The sequence below is a fragment of the Equus asinus genome, chromosome 8, assembly GCF_041296235.1.
Source record: "Equus asinus isolate D_3611 breed Donkey chromosome 8, EquAss-T2T_v2, whole genome shotgun sequence".
Lineage (NCBI taxonomy): Eukaryota > Metazoa > Chordata > Mammalia > Perissodactyla > Equidae > Equus > Equus asinus.
Window position 1 is genome coordinate 31146424 of NC_091797.1, and position 17353 is coordinate 31163776.

Sequence of the window (17353 nt, forward strand, 5' to 3'; positions counted from 1 at the left end):
ATAAGATTTATACTTTCATATGTTTTCTTGTTCCCAGTTAGTGCCCTTCCTTTCAGCCTAAAGAAGTTGTCTTTAACATTTCTTATAAGGCCAGTCTAGTGGGAATGGACTCCTTTAACTTTGCTTATCTGGAAAATTCCTTACCTCTCCTTCAATTCTGAATGACAACTTTTCTGGTCAGATTATTCTCACTTGGAAGCCAATATTTAAAAAGTTCTTATTTTGAAATAAGTATAGATTCACAGATCTTTACAAAGACAGTACAGAGAGATCCTGTGTACCCCTTAACCTACTTTCCCCAAATGACTATATCTTAAGAAACGACAGTACCTTGTCAAAACCAGGAAATTGATATTGGTACAAGGTGTTTGTATAGTTCTATGCCTATGTTATGCCACTTTTGCAGATTTGTGTAACTACCATCACAATCAAGCACAGAACCATTCCATTGCTACAGAGATCTCCCTGATGCTACCCTTTATAGTCACAAGTACTTTCCTCCAGATACCATCGCCCCAACACCTGACAACCACTAGACTGTTCTGCATCTCTATAATTTTGTCATTTTGAGAATGTTAAATAATGGAATCATACAGTATGTGACTTTTTGAAATTGGCATTTTTCACTCAGCATAATGCCCTTGAGATCCATTCAAGTTGTTGGGTGTATCAGCAGTTTGTTCTTTTTCTTTTATCACTCAATAGTGTTCTATGGTATAGATGTACGATAGTTTGTTCAGCTATCCACCTATTGATGGGTTTTGGTTGTTTCTTGTTTGGGACTATCATAAATAAAACTGGCATGAATATTTGTGTAAGGTTATTGTGTGAACACAAATTTTCATTTCTCTGTCAGTAATACCCAGAAATATGATTATGGGTCATGTGGTAAGTGTATGTTTAGTTTTTTAAGAAACTGCCGAATTATTTTCCAGGTGAGCTGTAGCATGTTACAGTGTATGAGAGATCCAGTTTCTCTGCATTCTCACCAGGATTTTGAATTGTCAGTATTTTATATTTTAGCTATTTTAATAAGTATGCAGTGATTTATCATCATGTTCTTAATTTGCATTTCCTTAGTGGATAGTGATGGACATCCCTCAGTGTGCTTATTTGCCATCTGGATGTCCTCTTTGATAAAATTCCCATTCACATCTTTCACCCATTTTGTAATTAATTTTTTTCCCTTTTTTAGCATGGAGTGTTGAGAGTCTTTTACATACTCTCTATATATGTCTTTTGTGATATTTGGGGTATGCAAATATTTTCTCTCTGTAGCATATTTTTTCATTATTTTAATGTAAAATTTGCAGAACAAAAGTTTTTAATTTTGATAAAGCCCAATGCATTGATCTTTTTCTTTTATGAATTATGATTTTGTTGTGAAGTCTAAGAACTCTTCATCAGGCCTTAGGTCTCAAAGATGTCCACCTATATTTTCTTCTAGAAGTGTCATATTTTGCATTTAAATTTATCTTCTATTTTGGTGAATTTTTGTATAAAATGTGAGAATTGGTATCATTTTCTATTTCTTTAATGTTCATTCTTTTCTTTTCTTGTCTATTGATATCCACTTTCTCCAGCTCCACTGTTTGAAAAAACTATCCATCTTCAATTCAGTTGCTTTGCACCTTTGTCAAAAGTGAGTTGGTGTAGGTCTATTTATGGATTCTCTATACTCTTCCATCAATCTATGTGCCCATCCCTCCACAATACTCACCAGTCTTGATTATTGTAGCTTTGTAAAAGTCTTAAATTTGATTAGAGTAATCCCTCAATTTCATTTTTCTCTATCAAACTTGTTTTATCTGTACTAAGTCCTTTGCTTTTTTTATATAAATTTTAGAATAACTTTTTGTACAACTTATTAAAAATTTTGCTGGGTTTAAATTGAAATTACATTAAATGAAGTTATCATTCTGTGGGAGAACTGACATCTTTACTGTGTTGAGTTTTTCAGCCGATGAATGTGGTAAGTCTCTCCATTTATTTAGATCTTTGATTTGTTTCATTAGCCTGTCAGCATATGAGTCCTGTATGTGTTCTGTTAAAGTTTTACTTGTGTTTCTTTTTTTTTGAGACATTGTAGATGGTATTGTGTTCTTAATTTTTGTTTGATATCTTCATTACTGTATATAGAAATACGAATTGATTCTGATTGATCTTGAATTCTGCAATCTTGATGAACTCCCTTATTAGTTGTAGGGGGCTTTTCTGGGGTGGGGCACTCCTTGGGATTTTTTTCTGTAGATCATCATATTAACTGAAAATAGGAATAGTTTTATTTCTTCCTTTCTGATCTGCAAGTGTTCTGCCCAACTCCTACTCACCCTGTTGATGAAGGAGGGGTTCCCACCCTAAATAGTATCAGATGGCTGAAAACACAACAACCCAAATGGACAGATGAGAGTGATAGCAGTTTATCACATATACTCACAGCAGGAGGGAGAGGGACACTGTATTCCGTGTGGGGCCAGATGGGGTTGCACTCAGGAACAGGGTGAACAAACAGGGGCTGTGAGAGACAGGCTTTGTACTAAAGAAAGAATGAGGCCCCCCTGGTTCCCTAGGAGGATGTTACCAGTTTGTTTGACTAGCTCCATGCGCTGGCAGGGAACTGAAGCCCTTAGGCTGAGGATCACATGAGTGCAGCTTCTCAGGCTGACAGGAGAAGCAGCTGGGTGGGGAGTCTTTCCTGCTGAGCAGAGGGAAAGCATCTAGTGAAAGCAGGAGAACTCACAGTTAGGCCTTTGGGGCCCTTTGATTCTTGAAGATGTCATAACAGCATTTAAAAGTTCAGATCTCACAATATAGCATGCCATTTATTTCCTTTTTTGGCTTTATTGGGCCTGGGAGTTCTGTTACTATGTTAACTGAAAGAGGGAGAAAAATCGTATAACCATCCTGATACAATCATAAAATATCATTTCACAGAATTCAACATCTGTTCTTAATTTAAAAAAAATCTATTATTAAAAAAAACTAGTAGTGAAAAGGAATTTTCTCAATCTAGGCAAGGATAGCTACTCTACCGCATGCATTGATGTGGGCCAGCCAAAGAGTTGAAAGAAAGATTACTTGGACTCTCAAAGTCTGGGAGTAGTGCACCTTTATTCAGAGAACAGCATGGGCACAGGACCCATGGGCAGTGAAGAGCTGCAATGTGTTGAGGGTTAGGGCTAAATTTATAAGGCATGAGTATGTGACTTATTTTTGCCAAGGGAAAAATGATGTAAAAAGTCATTAAAATTGTATCAGTGCAGGTGGGGTCTGCTTATTGTGTGGTCATGTAACTCTAGATATGAATTGAGTCATATAGATCGGCACATAGGCCAGGACACCTTGGGCTTCTCTCCCTGGGGCAGCCCTGATCCACATCAACATCACACTCAATAGTGAAATATTTAAAATTTCCCCCTTGACTTCTGGAGTACTGGAGGTGTTAGAGAATGGAAAACGGCAAGAAAAATAAATAAAAGGTGTAAGGGTGGCAAAGGAGGTCAAATTGTTCATTATTTCCCTTTGACTTGATCATGTACATTTTATTACATAAAATATTTGAATGTTTACCATGTTAAAACTGTTAAATTAGACATATTCAGAGAAGTCCAGCTTTTAACTCTGTTCGCTACTACTCATTCCCTTTCTTGTCTTTTATGCAACTCTTTTTAAATCCTTCCATTCTTTCTATTTATAAATGGAAGTGGACTAGAATAGGATAGCAGAATACGTACAGCTATGGATTCTCATTCTCCTCTATTTCAACAAACGTGGTATACTACATATACTCTCCTGTACCTTGAAACAAATATATTTTTGAGATTATTCCATAACAAGGTACAGAGAGCTTCTTATTTTTTCTTCCAGCTGAAGAATATTTCATTGTTTAGATGCACATCAGTGTATTCATACATTCTCCTTCTTTTCCCAGCATTGTCTCTAATTTCTGCTACAGTAAGCAGCATACAGGATTCTTCTGTCACGTACAGTTTGTCACACAATCTGGAGAGTCTCAGAAATGCTGTTTTTCAACTAGAGTTTGATAAATAAATGGCAAGCAATAGGATATTGGAGTATATGAGGAAGCCATTTAGCATAAAACTAATTTGACCTGACCTTGTTTTTCCAAAAGGACCTGACACAGCCATTGAGCATGTATTGTGTATCTACTTTAAGCATTTGCCATGTCCCAAAGACAAGAACAAATGCCCTAAAGATGGAAAACCCTACACTGGAATTTCCTTAAGGATAAGCATCTCTCCCTAGGCTAGGAATTGATTGCTGTGCCCACCCTGTGACCATCCAGCTTGAGATAATAGACCTGCTACCTGCTGTGTGAACTGCTGTGCTGGCCAGGCAATCTCGTGACTGTTGCAAAAGGGACATTCCAATGATATTTGACACATGCTCTTTGATGGCATATAACCACCCTGTACACACCACTTCTTTGGTGCTCTTCCTTCCTTGGGGGAAGAAAGGCCTCTGGCTAGTCCTCAGCTCTGGCTCGTCATAAACTCACCCCAATTTTGATCTATAGATTGGTTATGGATTATTTGCATCAGTAAGTTGTAACTTTGTCCTGATGGCCCTTTGAGTCCACTTATGCGGAAGAGTATATCCCAAGTCAAAGAATCATCAGGCCACTGATTTTTATTCAAGAGACAGAAAAAAAGATTGAAGTGTTGAGGCCTACCCTTAATTAGTGAAAGGGAAATTCAAGAAGTATCCAGATTTAACTTTCTTAAAAAAATCAGTGAAAAAGACACCAAAGAATATGATTATAAAAATCGTGAAGGCATCAAGTCCTTACAAGTTACCCGCACTTATACTTGTTGTCCCTTCTCTGTATCTCATGGTGTAAAGGACCTTGTGTCTTTGAGAATGAAAAGATGTAAGACATCGCCATGATATGGGATTGTTAAGGCTTTCTCCTAGCTCAGGTAAACATGCCTAATTACGGAATGCAGAAAAAGCAAGAAAAAAAAAAAGGGAGGAAAACTTCCCTGGGAAAGGGAGGAAACCTTCCTGATCCACGGGTGACCAAAAATTCAGGAAAATCAATGAAAACCAGTATTTTGTGGTGGAATTCTCTCTTTTGTTTCTACTTCTTGTCCTTAAAGCCATGTGAAGTAGATTATTTTCTCTCCATGTTTATTTGAGAAAAACTTTATTAAAAAATGTGGTCAAAAGGTGAGTCCAGATGCAAGGGAGGCCATAAGGTTTGAATATAAAGGGGACCAGGAAAGAATGAAGATGAGGTATTTCAGTCAATAGTGCGGACTTCCAGGCCTAGGGCCGGGGCTGAGGAAGCTATTGGGGAGGACATTTTCTACAGGATCACTGAACCAGGAGCAAACCAGATCCTGAGAAAGCACTCTTTTTGTGGAATTACAGCAAGGCAGGAAACTTTTTCATGCTTCTCGGAAGCAAGGACATAAGATTCTTCCTTGAAGGTCACCCATCTTCACTTCAGCTCAGGAGTCCTGCAGAAGACAGAAGAGAGTGCTGTTTCCAGACCTAACTCTACAAGCAGCTTCCTTTCCCCTCTCTGAGGGCCTCAAGATAAAGCTCTGCAGTCAGAAGGAGGAAAAAATTCTAACGACACCCTGAGCCAATGCTACTTCAGAGCAAAGGGCTTCTATTAAGTGGAGAGAAGAAGCTTTACCGCAAACTGCGTGATCAGAATTCAAAGTCATTCCCATTGTTTCTTCTCCTGTCTTATTATCTGTGCCATCTGTTCTAGGAGAACCAAACCTCTCCCTAATAGAGAATAAGAGCATTACCTGTTGGCTGAAGCCCAGCATGTCCTGGGAAAGAGAAGAGAAGATACATTCTTAAAAGATAAGGAAGCAAGTCTGCCCCCAAATACAATGTCCCCAACCCCCTACTCCACACCTGAGAGTTCTCTAACACCACAACCCACACCACATGATCCAGGGTAGAGAGGAGAGCAGAAACTGAAAGTGTGTGACCCATGAAGTTCCTGTCACACAAATCCAATGTAACTTCCTCAGCTTTGGTGGCTCTTCTTGCATTTGCCTCAGGATCTCGACCCAAGGTCTCCATACGTGTTAACCTTTTCCTTATCTCTATAGGCCACAACCTCTTATGTTTCAGTATAGTAACCGTGGACTGTTGATTTCTGGATTTCCAGGAAACTTGAGGTCAACTAGGTGAAGAAAGGCTTTGTACAGGGCCACTGGTATACGGAGAACTACCTTGAGCAACACCGTATTTCTTCCTCCAGAAAAGTCTGTGTGGGTCTCAGCCACAGACAGGGTCCTCACCTTTCTGGTTTCTGCGGTGGATGAACAGCCCTGCCCCAAGGAAGAGCAGACCCAGCACGAAGCCCCCGACTCCACTCAGCATCTTGCTCTGCGCAGATTCAGACTGGGCCCCTGAGAAAAGAAGATAGTTTTAGTGATTTTTACCCCAAATACAACTTCTCTAATTGAGACTCTGGGACTGAGAGCTTTGAGAATGGGAGAAGGCTGCCCTGGAAGAACTACAACAATTGGCCATTTCTGGAAAAGTGACTTAAAAATCACTCTGAGTACAAGGCTCAGGCATTGAACTCATTTAAAGATCACAGCCCTGACATAAGGCCACTAGTTCATCTGATGAAAGAGGAGCCTGGGACTCCATGGGGTTGAGTAGCTTGTCTAGGGGGACAGAGGTAATAAAAGGCAGAGCTGAGATTGGACTCCCCTCATGTCGGGAAGGTCCTTAGATTGTAGTGGATGTGCCTCTGCTCAGATCACTATGAACAACTCAGAGCAACAGTGCCAGAGGTACAATCTCAGTCTGAAGCAGGGGACTGGCGCCCAGGGTCAGGTGGGAACCATGACCTGTGATATCATGGGACGGCTTAAAACAGGGACAACCTCTCTTCTGCCTGCCAGGCATAATTGCCTCACCAGGGGCTATAGGTATTTACAGAAACTATCACAGGATTATCTCCAGTGATCCGTGTTGAAGGAGAAGAGAACATGGAGCAAAGGAAAATATGGAAGGAGGAGAGGAGAAATCCGACACTCAGAGACAAGCAAAGTGCCCTCCTTGGTGGGTGAGGAATTTATGGGGTCAGAGAGTGTCTCACTCCATTCCACTGTGACAGGGTTCGTCAGACTTGGGTGATCCACTTGGCAGGTGTAGACCTCTCCACTCTGAGGAACTGTCTCAAGCATCACCATGGTCTGGAAGGTCCAGTCTCCATTACGGATCAGGCCTGTGGAGATGACTCCAGCCTCCTCTTCCTGGCCATTCCGGAGCCACCTGACTTCGATGTGGCCTGGATAGAAACCATTCACAGAGCAGACGAGGAGGTTGTGGTGCTGCAGGGGCTGGGTCTTTGCAGGATACACAGTGACTGTAGGCGCAACTAAGAGGGAATAAGTGAGGAGGACAGAGTAAGTCTTGGCTGGCTGCCTTTCTGCCTCTGTCCAAACCCAAGCCTCCTTCAAACCTGCCGTGTGGCTGAACAGGAGCCAGCATCATGAGTCTTGAATTTTTTTTTTTTTAAAAGATTACCACCTGAGCTAACAACTGTTGCCAATATTCTTCTTCTTTTTTTTCCCTGCTTTTTCTCCCCAAATCCCCCCCAGTATATAGTTGTATATTTTAGTTGTGGGTCCCTCTAGTTTGTAGTACGTGGGACACCGCCTCAACGTGGCTTGATGAGTGGTGCCATGTCCGTGCCCAGGATCTGAACCAGAGAAACCCCAGGCCGCAGTAGCGGAGCGCACGAACTTAACCAATTGGCCATGGGGCCAGCCCCATGAGTCTTGAATTTAATCCTTACAGCATGGGCCCTTTGGATTCAAGAGATATTGAGGCAAATTGTGGGATTTTTTTTTTCATATCTTGAAACAGTTATTCATTGCTGAGCTGAAGTATTTACAAACCTTTGCAAGACGTAGAGTGTATTGATTAAACTCATAATTTCTGGAGCTAGGCTGCCTGGTTTCAAATACAGACTTTTCTTCTTATGGGTTGTTTCTGAGAGAGTTTTTAAATTCCTCTATGACTTAGCTCTCTCACCTATAAAGGAGGGTAATAATGCTAACTTACCTCTTAGGGTTATATGAAGATGAATGAACCTAAAATATCTTAAACAATGGCTGAATGTCTTCAATATATGGTAGCTATTTATTGTTTTGTTTACTGTGAAAGAAAATATGACTCAAAGTAGTGTGGAGAAATTGGGGAACAGCGATGGGACAGAGGGAGATAAGCTATGAAATCGTGAGAAGCCACCTCGATGTGCTCACACCTTAGAACAGCACAGAAATGGTTCTACCCTGGGACCAGGCAGCGATAGACAGAGGTGACTCTTTAAATCTGTGAGATGAATCCTAGGAAAAGCTTGAGTCCTGGAGGAGAGGGAGAGAGCAAGGAAAGTCATTCACTTAAAAAGTTATATTTACGCCCAGCTGATCAATCTCTCTCCTTGCAAAAAAGCCATATCTATTATTGGACTTGTTATAATTTTACAATTATCTCTCTTTCCAAACTGACTTTGGGGTCAAGGCAGGTCTGGGACCCATTAATATGTGTGCATCACATCTGAGACAATCTCCGACACTACCAGGCCCTCAACAAATACAATTATTTCAAACAAAGGGGAAACTTGAGGGCAACATTTTTATAATATCACAAAATATTAAATTTAAGATAGATGGCATATCATTAGTAACAATTTTGCAGTATATTTCATGAAGAAAAAATGTCTACATTCTTAACATGGGAAATAATAGACAGAATCAAATATCAACTACAACCTGGAGCAAATGCTGAATCGAATATCAGCAAAGTGTTAATAATCCTATTGCATAGAGAGCCCATAAAGTCAGTGAGAAGAACACTAGGACCCAGAGATGACAGATAATAGATAATAGATAATGCTTAGAGCAGTAATTATAATTGGTAAATAAATATATGAAAAAATAGAAGAACCTTAGAAATAAAAGAATATTAATTAAAAGTAAAAGATAAAAATTTTGAGTGGCATTATTGAAACAAAACCTAACAAAGGGGAATGTGAGGTAGATTATGTTAGAACTATACAAAGGAATAGTATGTCACTACTTCAATACTATTAGCATTGTAAGAATAGTAACATCCAGTATGTTACTATTAAGTAAGAAAACTATTATTTAAAAAGCTAATTTCACAATCATTTCAACTATGTAAAATTATATACACTCAGAAAACAAAAAAGTAGAAGGAAATTTAGACCTAAAAGAAGCCTCAGAAAGGTCAGAGGTGCCTGGGAGCTTCCTCTCCACCCCGCCCGTCCATATTAGCCTCCCCCACGACTGTCATTCTCAATGGAATGCTTATGCACAGCTACACAGGCACACTTGTTCCAGGGGTTTCAGGATTAGGAAGGGCGGATGCTAAGATCAGTCTGTTACTGGTCTCCCCACATTCTCCCAAACCTTTTACAGTCCTCATCTTTCCTCTGCTAAAAGTTACCCTAAACACAGACACCACCTTCAGTTTCTCTCCTCACAGGTCTAACCACCCACCCCAGCCAAGGATTCCTCTCTGTCCAGCCCCCTGTACTGCCATCCCCCTCCCTTCTCCTCCCGGACAGTAGCCTCCAAGGCCACCTGAAGCCCCCCAGCCTGAGCCCCCGACCCCATATCTACTCCCCTCCCAGTCCTCTCAGACCCCAGGCCCAGTCCCACCTCCCCCTCCAATACACACATTCTCTGTGTCCCACCTCAGCTCACAGGACAGCCCTCACACACACACTCTGTCCCCCCACAATCACACACTGACAAACCACACACTCTCTCCACAACCTGCTCTCACATGGTCCCTTGTAGCTTGTACTCGCTCACAATCCTACACTCACCAGGACTGAATCTCTCTCTCTCTCTCTCTCTCTCTCTCTCTCTCTCACACACACACACACACACACACACACACACACTGCCCCGCCCCCTCGGCCGCCCACCCCCCGCGCTCACCTCGCCGCTGCACCAGGAGGCTATCAAAAACCCTGTAGTTGTGTCTGCAGTACGTGTCCACCGCGGCCCGCGCGTCATCCAGGACGTCCTTCTGCCCGTTCCAGTACTCGGCGTCCGGCCGCCCCAGCTCGGTCACCGCCCGGTACTCCCCCACGTCGCTGTCGAAGCGCACGAACTCCTCCCTGTTATAGAAGTATCTGTCCAGGAACCGCACTCGCTGAGTCCCGTTGGAGAAATGACACTCGGACGTACTATACTCCAGGAAATGTGCTGTGGGGACAGGAACGATCAGGTCACCAGAGCGGGCTCCTGAGAAGAGACCGATGACGACGCCCACCAAGGCGGGGCGTCCAGGCGCGGGTGGGGCACTAGCACACCCTTGACTGGGTCCTCTGGCACCCTCAGCTACCAGCGCCCCACGGGGTCATCTTTCATCCGCAGGCTGCGTTGGGAGTCCTGGCCTGGTGGAGGAGACCCCGGGAGTCCAGAGACATTCGAAATCACTGGGCTTGCGTGCTTGGCTGCAGACCTCCAAGCAGGAGCTGGAAGCTGGAGGAGGATTCGTTCCCATCACCACCTTATCCTAGCTGCCTCCACCTGAAGGACACTCACCCCTCCCTCCTCTCATCCCACAGCTCTTTACCATTGCTTAAACCTGCCCCCCCCCCCCCCCCCCCCCCCCCCCCGTTCATTCTGTAATCACTTGGTTAGTAATGACTTTGCTCTCCAGGCCTATGCTGTGCCCTGGGAATCCCAAGAAGGGAAAAACAGACATCTCTCCTCCAGGGGAGATCTAAATTACCTCAGGGTGCCAGAGAAGAGTTCTCTGAGAGTGACATTTAAGATGTGACAGGAAGGGTTAAGTTGATGTGAGCTAGAGAAGAGTGGGTGTGTGTATATGTTTGGGGAAAAAGGGAGGCGCTTTTGAGGTAAAGGTAACACCATGTGGAGAAGCTTGAAAGAATTGATGAATTTCCTCAAGAAACCAGAAGAAACCAGTTCACTAAAGCGCAGATAGCGAGAGGAAGGAGGATAAAAGATTAGACTGGAGAAATCAAGTAGAGCCGGGGACTTACAAGCCTTGTAGGTGATGTTAGGATTTTGAATTTATACCAAATGTAGTGGGAAACTACTGAAGAGATTAAGACCATAATCCCAACACAGGTCTACAGTCTCTTTTCTGCATTTCCAAATTCAGATAGCTCAGAAGAGCAGATTTTTCATTTTTAATTTGAGGCCAAAACACTTTTGGCATATCTGACCTGATGCGGTATGGGGTCAAATGTGTCTCACAGCTCTTATTGGTTACATGTGCTTCTGTAGTTTCCATATGTGCAAACATACATATATGTATCAATATACACATATGTATCTTATAAATGTGTATATTGTTGACATTTTTGTCTTTATGTTTAAGTGCACCATGAAATATCAAACAGAGTTAAAGAATAGCCCTGTGGTTAAAAGTGAAGTGAATAAGTGGAAGCCTCTGATATGGTCAATAGTGTGGAAAGTAGAATTACTGCAGGAATTTGAGACACTTTACTGAAAAATATTTGTGGCAGTCACCACTATTTATGACTAAAAAGGCAAGTTGTAGAAAGGTAATAGAGATGTAATGACCAAGAAATTTTGAACTTTTTCATGAAATTTGAACAATGCTTCATAAGGCAAAAAATAAAAATGAAAATCTTGAACTTGCTTTGATTGGATAGAGGCAACAAGAAAGTGGTGAATCTGTACAACTGTCTATTTTTTTGGTAATTATACAAGCTAAAATAAACCATGAAGAAATGAACTGGAAGGTGAGTGTATGTATAAAGTGTGAGTCTAGAATTTTTAGAAGCTGCACAGTGTAAAGCAGAGTTTTCAACCTCGGCACCATAGACATTTTAGACCAGATGGTTCTTTGTGGTTGGGGTTGGTGAGGGCTGCTCTGTACATAGTAAGCTGTCTACCAGCATCCCTGGCCTCTATCCACTAGTTGTCAGAAGAAGCGCCCAGTGTGATGAGTAAAAATGGCTCCAGATATTGTCAAATGTCCTGGGGGGAGAAGGAGCAGGGAGGAGGGTGGTGAGCTGTCCCTGACTGAGAACCACTGGTGTAAACCATCTGAGAACACTGTGGTGAAGAAGCCACTGTTAACCATGGAGCAGCTGAGAATTACATTGACAAATTTGCCAATATTGTATCTGTTGAAAATCTTAGTCCTACGTGAAAGTTATGGTTTTTAGGAATCTGGTCCCAGTGCAGAGCTATTTGTCCAGCAAAATAAATTTGTTTAAGTTTACTTGATTTTTTTTTGCCTTGCCAATCAATCACTGTGATATCGTGATTTATAATAAGAAATATATATTTGATCTTTGTCCCCTTTTCTGGCACAGAGCTCCTACAACTCTGGGAATTTCTAAATGATGAGAGTAATAAAGTTGTCTTTTGTTATGCTAATGAGGTGACTTTTGGCTCCCACCTTGGAATGGGGGCAGCTTTCCAGGAGAATCAACCATGGAGGTTTGGAACTTTCAGTCCCACTCTCTTGACTCTGGGAGGTGGGGGTTGAGTGGGGTGGGGTGGAGTGGAGGTTGAGTTCAATCACCAATGACCAATGATTTAATCAATCATGGCTATGTAATGAAACCTCCATAAAAACTTGAAAAGATGGGGTTCAGAGAGCTTCCGTGTTGGTGAACACATGGAGATTAGGGGAGAATGGTGCACTCAGAGAGCATAGAAGCTCTGGGCCCTTTCCCAATACCTTGCCCTATGCACCAGTTCCATTTGTCTGTTCCTGAGTTATATCCTTTTATAATAAATGGGTAATATAGTAAGTGATGTGTTGCTCTGAGGTCTGTGAGCTGCTCTAGCAAATTAATCAAACCCAAGGAGGGTGTCTTGGGAACCTCCAATCTATAACCCTTTGGTCAGAAGCACAGGTGACAACTTGTACTTGTGATCGACATCTTAATAGGACGGGGCTGTAGTGTAGGACTGAGCCCTTAACCTGAGGGATCTCATACTATCTCCAAGTAGATAGTGTCAGAATTGAGTTGAATTCTAAGACACCCAGCTGCTGTTGGAGAGTTGCTTGGTGGTTTGAGTAAAGCCCCTACACATTGGCATTGGTAGCAGAACACTTTAGTCATCAAGTCATATAATTTATCCTTCACATCATCTTCTTTCTTAATTTCCCTGCAATTGGTCCACTACTTCTCTATCATACTAAACTACAGCCACAGCCACAGCCATTTTATTCCTGTTCAATGTCTCAACTAATTCATTTTCTAACTTTTAGTCTCCTACTCCCAATAATATCAGTAGGCATCAAATTACCAGCCTTGGCCAGATGTAGAATTCTCATTTCTGCAGTCAAGTCCCCTCAGAAGGGGAGAAACTGAGAAAGAGAAGACATTCTCATATAGACAGTTTACAAAAAATGAGCTGGTCTCCAGACTTTGAGGAGAGACTTTCACAAAGCTCCTCTTGCCCCATAGAAATGACGACAGAGAGGAGCACACTCTGGAACAGACCAGATCTATCTCACTGTTCAGAAATTCTCTAAGTACCTTCTTGACACATGAGACAGTTAAAAAATAAAAATGTGTGATGTTGCTGTTCACTACAACTTGTGTGGTTAGCACTGTTAGTTCATGCTCATGTGCCCAACTTAAGGTTGCCATATTTAGCAAATAAAGTACAGCATGCCCAGTTGAGTTTGGGTTTCGCATAAATTGCTGTTTGTCTGAAATTCAGATTTAATTCATATCCTGAATTTCATTTGGCAACCCTACCCCAACTTGCTAACAAAATCTCAGAAGTAGGACTGTGTTGAATAATTCTTTGTAGTCTTCAACAGAAGTCCATTATGGCCTGTACATAGTGTGAACACATATGGGACTTTTCAAATAATAAATTTAAAATGAATGTAAATTTCTCCAATACATTGGAACTAGCAGGCCTTGCATCTCTCCCTCACCCTCAGACACACACTGATACATATGCACATCAGAAATTTTATCAATTTTACACAATTGAGCTACTATTCACTAACGGTGGTTAGAAGCCCAAGCTCTAGAATCAGAAAGTGTGAATTTGAACATGAACTCTTCCACTTGGGTCAGTTTTTAACATCCATGAACCTTTTTCTTTATCTCTAAAATGGATATAATAGTAGCTTATTCCTCACAGGATTATTGTTGTGAAATTAAACAGTGACACTTCCTAGTGCTGGTCACGTAATAAGTACTCAACAAATATATTACCATTTTAACGTTTATAATTCCTAAGAATGCAGGCTCACAGGATCTTTCTATTCCTTAACTTCCTAACGCAAATAATATCTTCATCATGATCTTGCAATTGTTTTCCATTAATTTTACCACTAATTCCAGTTCTGAACACATAAGGGAAGAAACATTTGTTTATGTATAATAATGGAGTATACATGAACCTAATACAAAAGGAGTATGCTGATGTAGAAGAGAGGGACTTTCTGTATACTCGGATTTAGACTATATAATCCGTATTCTAGCACTAACTATGTGATAATGTGACAAGGGATAAGTTACTTAAAATCTTTCAATTTTAGACTTCTTACATATATATACACATGTTTAATTGCTACAGATATGATAGGATATTTATGGGAATTACAGGCTAAAATTGATATACACATAGTAACTGCAAAATGTTATGATGCTCCATGCTGATAGAGACCAGATTTGTTTTATTCATCACTGCATCCTCATCACCTAGGGCAATAATGGTGTGTTCTAGGTTGCTAACAAATGCTAGCTTGACAAGTTAATGGCATTTTGAATAACCAGTCACCTCTGCATACCAGGGCACTCTAATGCTTTCTTGCTGATGACTGAACATCTGTTTTTGTCACGTCCTTGAAGCTTCTCTTCAGGCTCTTTTATTCTTATAGTTAAGTCCAGCTCACTCCCTGATGTCACAGCAGTCTTTACTTGGGGACCTAATATAATTCTGCTCCTGACTTCTTCAACCTCACCGTCTGCCACTTCCCAACTTGCTTGCTATCCTTCAGCCACTTTATCCTTCTTTCTGTCCCTTAAACACAGCAAACATCTCCCCACACTTCAGCCTTTCCCCTGTTGCCTCTCCGTGGAACACTTGTCCCTTAGATCCTCCACATGATTGGCTTTTCTCACCATTCATGTCTCAACTCAATGTGACTTTTTCTTAGAGAGAGCTCCCTATCTACTGGAACTGAAGTCAGGCGAATCCATTCTCTCTGTTCCATAACTCTGACATATTTTTTTCAGAGCACTTATTGCTCTCTGAAATTTTTTCTTTGCTAAATGTTTATGGGGTTATTTTCTTTCTACCTTGTCATTAGGTAAGTTCCAAGATAGTATGGGACTTTTCTATCTTATGAAAATAGAATCCTCTGAGCCTCGAACAGAGGCTAATATATAAAAGTTGCTCAGAAAAATATTTGTGTTTAAATGAGTAAACCCAGGGTTCTTGGAATGATCACTGCGGTGATCCTGGGAGGCAATAGGGGCTCAAGCTCCAATACTCTTGTATTCTGATGACACCTTACATCTCTTCAGTTTCTTGTGAGAAATTCAGACAAACTTTCTCGTTCTCCTTGCACTAGTTGGAAGAAACATTCACAGGTAAGGAAAATGTGATTTTAAGTTGTTTCATATCATTCAATGGGTGTGTTATAGCGCCTAGGGTCTGTGCAAACTTTGGGGATTTTCAGTAATGTTGATGACGCAGCTGGGGAAAGAATAGGAAAGAACTAGAAGTAGAGTAACCAAACATGGCTAATTAAGGAAAACAGAGGGTGTGATGAACAAACCTATGACATTTGGGGCTAAGGCTCCAGGAGGCCAATGAGTTCCCTTGACTAGCTTATTGACTTTCAGCCCAATGGGATGTAAACAAGTTTCATACTCTTTCCATAATCCTGTTCAGGGTGTATGCTTTGAACCATATGAAATTTCTAATATTTGACTATTTTTGGTTTATGAAAATAGAATTTCATATGATTTATTCTGTACTAGCTGAATCCCTTCTTGTGGACTCAGGCCAGAGAAAGGGGAGAGGTAGGAGAAACTGAGAGTATAGAAAGGTTTAAAATAGGTTCATAATGATCATTATCCTGTGCCAGGTTTTCAGAAGATGTCTTGAGCTCTTTAAGGCATCAAAGAACACCCCATTGATGCTCTCATTATAGAGTCATTTCAAAGTACTAAGGATCCCTGCTTCAGCTCCAGGGTACTTTCCACAGGAGAAGTAGAGAGCACTCTAGCCCCAACTTCTGTCAGAGACCCTCCAGGATAGGGATACATGCCTTATATACACTGGGGTTCATGGAGAAAAGAAAGGAGATAATGGACGAGGCTCTTGATACATCCTCGTATATTAGGAAGCAGCACGAACATCACAGATCCTGTTAAGGATGTAACACAGGATCTTCTAGGAGAGATATTTCCAATTTCTTTTGCCTCTCATAAAATTTTCAGAGAAATTTTCCCTTTTCCTGGCATAGCTCAACATGATGAAGGAACCACTGGATGGGGAATTATCTGGACATCGTTATTTCTAAATCTTCTCAAGATCCTGAGGGAATGGGATGCAAGGCTGGAGAGGTTTTATTGGAAGAGAGTTAAGAAGGCTTATGTATGGAGGCTTCTTATGAAGCTCTTATAGAGAGGGCTAGTATCCAGGTTCCTTTTGTTGTGGAAAGAATTAGGGATACATATGATAAAGAGAGGAGGTCACTGAAGAAAATGACACAAGTTTTTAAGGGTCATGGCCTGGACACAGTGAAAAAGCTAGCGTCCTTCATCTCCCCACCCCACCATGCCTCATCACTAAAGATATCTACTTACGTTGGGTGTCCCTGGCCCAAGCAAGGGGAGGGTTCGGCACCATCAATATCACTGTCAGAGCTGCCATCCAGGAGCCTCTGGGGAACCACAGGCACACCATGCTGGAGAACAAGAGAGACAGGATGCAGAAGAGCAGGCAAGTCTCACTCAATGAAGACTAGGGCCTTCCTCCACTCACGTCCCAAATAATACCACTCAGGGACCTCATTTCTTTGTTCCTGGATTGGGTAATCTCAGTGTTGAGAACCAATCAAAACCAAGGATGAATAGCATCATCAGTTGCTGGTCAGAGATTCAGTTTGAGGGTCGTCTTCTGAAAACTCTATTTCCTTCTTTAGAAGGATTGTTTTAATTTGATACTTTAAAGGTTGATCCTGTTGTATCTGAAAAATTTTAATTGGGCACCTTTTGGCCCTATTGGCTCTCAATAGGTGACTGACTGTGCTGGTCCGTGATATGTATATAAATTGAGCTTTTTGGGGGCATTCACCTCTCTCTTGAAGACAGAGC

General features: G+C 41.5%; 1 protein-coding gene across 2 annotated transcripts; it reads right to left on the reverse strand.

Annotated features, from left to right (window-relative positions):
• Window positions 1-5093: 5093 nt before the first annotated feature.
• Window positions 5094-17061, reverse strand: LOC106834618 (DLA class II histocompatibility antigen, DR-1 beta chain). Of its 2 annotated transcripts, XM_044776363.2 has the most exons (6): window positions 16844-17061; window positions 9978-10247; window positions 7100-7381; window positions 6288-6398; window positions 5784-5807; window positions 5094-5483 (listed from the first exon to the last, which is right to left on the reverse strand). In XM_044776363.2, the coding sequence occupies exons 1-6, from the start codon at window positions 16941-16943 to the stop codon at window positions 5470-5472; spliced, it is 801 nt and encodes a 266-aa protein (XP_044632298.2). In that variant the 5' UTR covers window positions 16944-17061; the 3' UTR covers window positions 5094-5469. The 2 variants fall into 2 exon arrangements, with proteins under 2 accessions (XP_044632298.2, XP_044632299.2); XM_044776364.2 differs by lacking the exon at window positions 5784-5807 and having other exon boundaries at window positions 16844-17031.
• Between the last annotated feature and the right edge of the window lie 292 nt (window positions 17062-17353).

Bases quoted from the DNA above. Each gene is read 5' to 3' on its own strand.
- LOC106834618 (XM_044776363.2), bottom strand. From the start codon at position 16,943: ATGGTGTGCCTGTGGTTCCCCAGAGGCTCCTGGATGGCAGCTCTGACA. The intron at 7,382-9,977 runs GTGAGCGCGGGG...ATTCCCTCTTAG, and splicing joins CCTCCTGGTGCAGCGGCGAG to TTGCGCCTACAGTCACTGTG. The intron at 5,808-6,287 runs GTGAGGACCCTG...TCTCTTTCCCAG, and splicing joins CCACCGCAGAAACCAGAAAG to GACATGCTGGGCTTCAGCCA.